At 39.4% G+C, this 1,696-nt stretch overlaps 1 protein-coding gene across 1 annotated transcript; it reads right to left on the bottom strand.

Moving 5' to 3' along the window:
* Positions 1-547: 547 nt before the first annotated feature.
* Positions 548-1,471, bottom strand: LOC101611128 (olfactory receptor 5AC1-like). Its single transcript, XM_004663314.2, has one exon. The coding sequence runs from the start codon at positions 1,469-1,471 to the stop codon at positions 548-550; it is 924 nt and encodes a 307-aa protein (XP_004663371.2).
* Positions 1,472-1,696: the final 225 nt, after the last annotated feature.

Raw genomic sequence — 1,696 nt, 5'->3', positions numbered from 1 at the left:
TTTTCAGGAACGTATTTTAACCAAAAATTTATTACATGCAGTATTTCTCTAAAAGAATATAAATTCAAAAGAATTTTTTGAATGTTTACCAGAAAGCAAGAGTTTGCTAATAAATTGCTGAGCTCAGTTTAATCTGAGTATGGATTTAAAACAATATAAAATTGGGATTTGCCCTTAAAGTGATCATCTGCCATTTAGGCAAATGTAACATTATGAACTCAGCACATGTAGTCTAAATGTATTTCTGGGGTTTTTGTTTTGTTTTGTTTTTTGTTTTATTGTTTTTTTGAGGTAGGGTCTCGCTGTAGCTCAGACCTGACCTGGAATTCACTCTGTAGTCTCAGGGTGGCCTTGAACTCACGGCAATCCTCCTACCTCTGCCTCCTGAGTGCTGGGATTAAAGTCATGCACCACCATGCCTGGCTTCTAAATGTATTTCTTTTTATAACACAATACATGAACTCACTACTATGTGGAAAACGCAGGACCCGAAAATTCTATGTATTTAAAATGTAGTAAGGACATTAAAAATTTTCCTGAAAACTATTTATTGTTTTATCATTTTTCTCAATGCTCCTATAACTTCTTTATTTCTTAGGCTATAAATAAAGGGGTTTAGCAGAGGAATAACAACAGTGTAAAACAGTGAGTACATTTTATTTTTATATTTACCTGGTCCAGACCCAGGACTCACATACATGAAGAACATAGTGCCATAGAACAAAGAGACGGAGAGGAGATGGGCACTGCACGTGGACAAGGCTTTGCTTCTGCCCCTCTCAGACTTCTTTTTCAGGATGGCAAAGAGAACACGGGCATAAGAGACCATGATGCTCATGAAAGTAATAGCTTGTATAAAAGCAGAAAAAATGAAAACTATCGCTGCATTAATAGATGGGTCAGTACAAGAAATTGTGTATAGTGGCAAGATTTCACAGTAGAAATGATCTATTATGTTTGACTTACAGAACGTTAATCTGAATAGCAATCCTACATGAATTAAAAGGTGTAGGAAACCAATCACATATGACATACTTATCAACATAGCACACAGTCTGTTGGACATCACCACTAGATAGAGCAAAGGGTTGCATATGGCTACATAGCGGTCATAAGCCATCACGACCAGCAGGAAACATTCTGTAGTTGCACTGGCTCCAAAAAAATAATACTGTGCCATGCACTCAAAGAGGGAAATCGTTTTGTCACTGTCCAGGATGTTGACAAGCATTCTGGGAGTCACAGAGGATGAGGTGCAGGCGTCTGCAAAGGCTAGGCTCCCAAGGAAGAGGTACATGGGGGTGTGAAGTTGGGGGTCCTTCCAGATGAAAAAAATTAATCCAAGGTTGCCCACCATGGTGGTGGTGTAAATGACCAAGAACAGCAGGAACAGGGGGACTTGGAGCTCTGGACGACCCGTTATTCCTGTGAGTACAAATGCAGTCACCTCAGTTCTGTTTGCTTCCATCATCTCCCATCAGACAGCTCCCTGCAATGAAAGAAGTGGGGAAGAAAATCGGACCACGATTCATTCAGGATGGAATTGGATTGCTTCTATCTCTTATTTAGAGCATGGAAACATGCTAAGAAGGAGGAGTACTATGGAAATTTGGGGCAAGAAGAGGAGTCTGAGTTTATTTAATGACACATGAATGATACATGCACATTAGATACGCTTTATGTATAAAACACCCTG

Source organism: Jaculus jaculus, chromosome 4 (assembly GCF_020740685.1).
Source record: "Jaculus jaculus isolate mJacJac1 chromosome 4, mJacJac1.mat.Y.cur, whole genome shotgun sequence".
NCBI lineage: Eukaryota > Metazoa > Chordata > Mammalia > Rodentia > Dipodidae > Jaculus > Jaculus jaculus.
The sequence above is the reverse complement of the archived record's forward strand: the minus strand, read 5'-3'. Positions and strand labels throughout refer to the sequence as shown.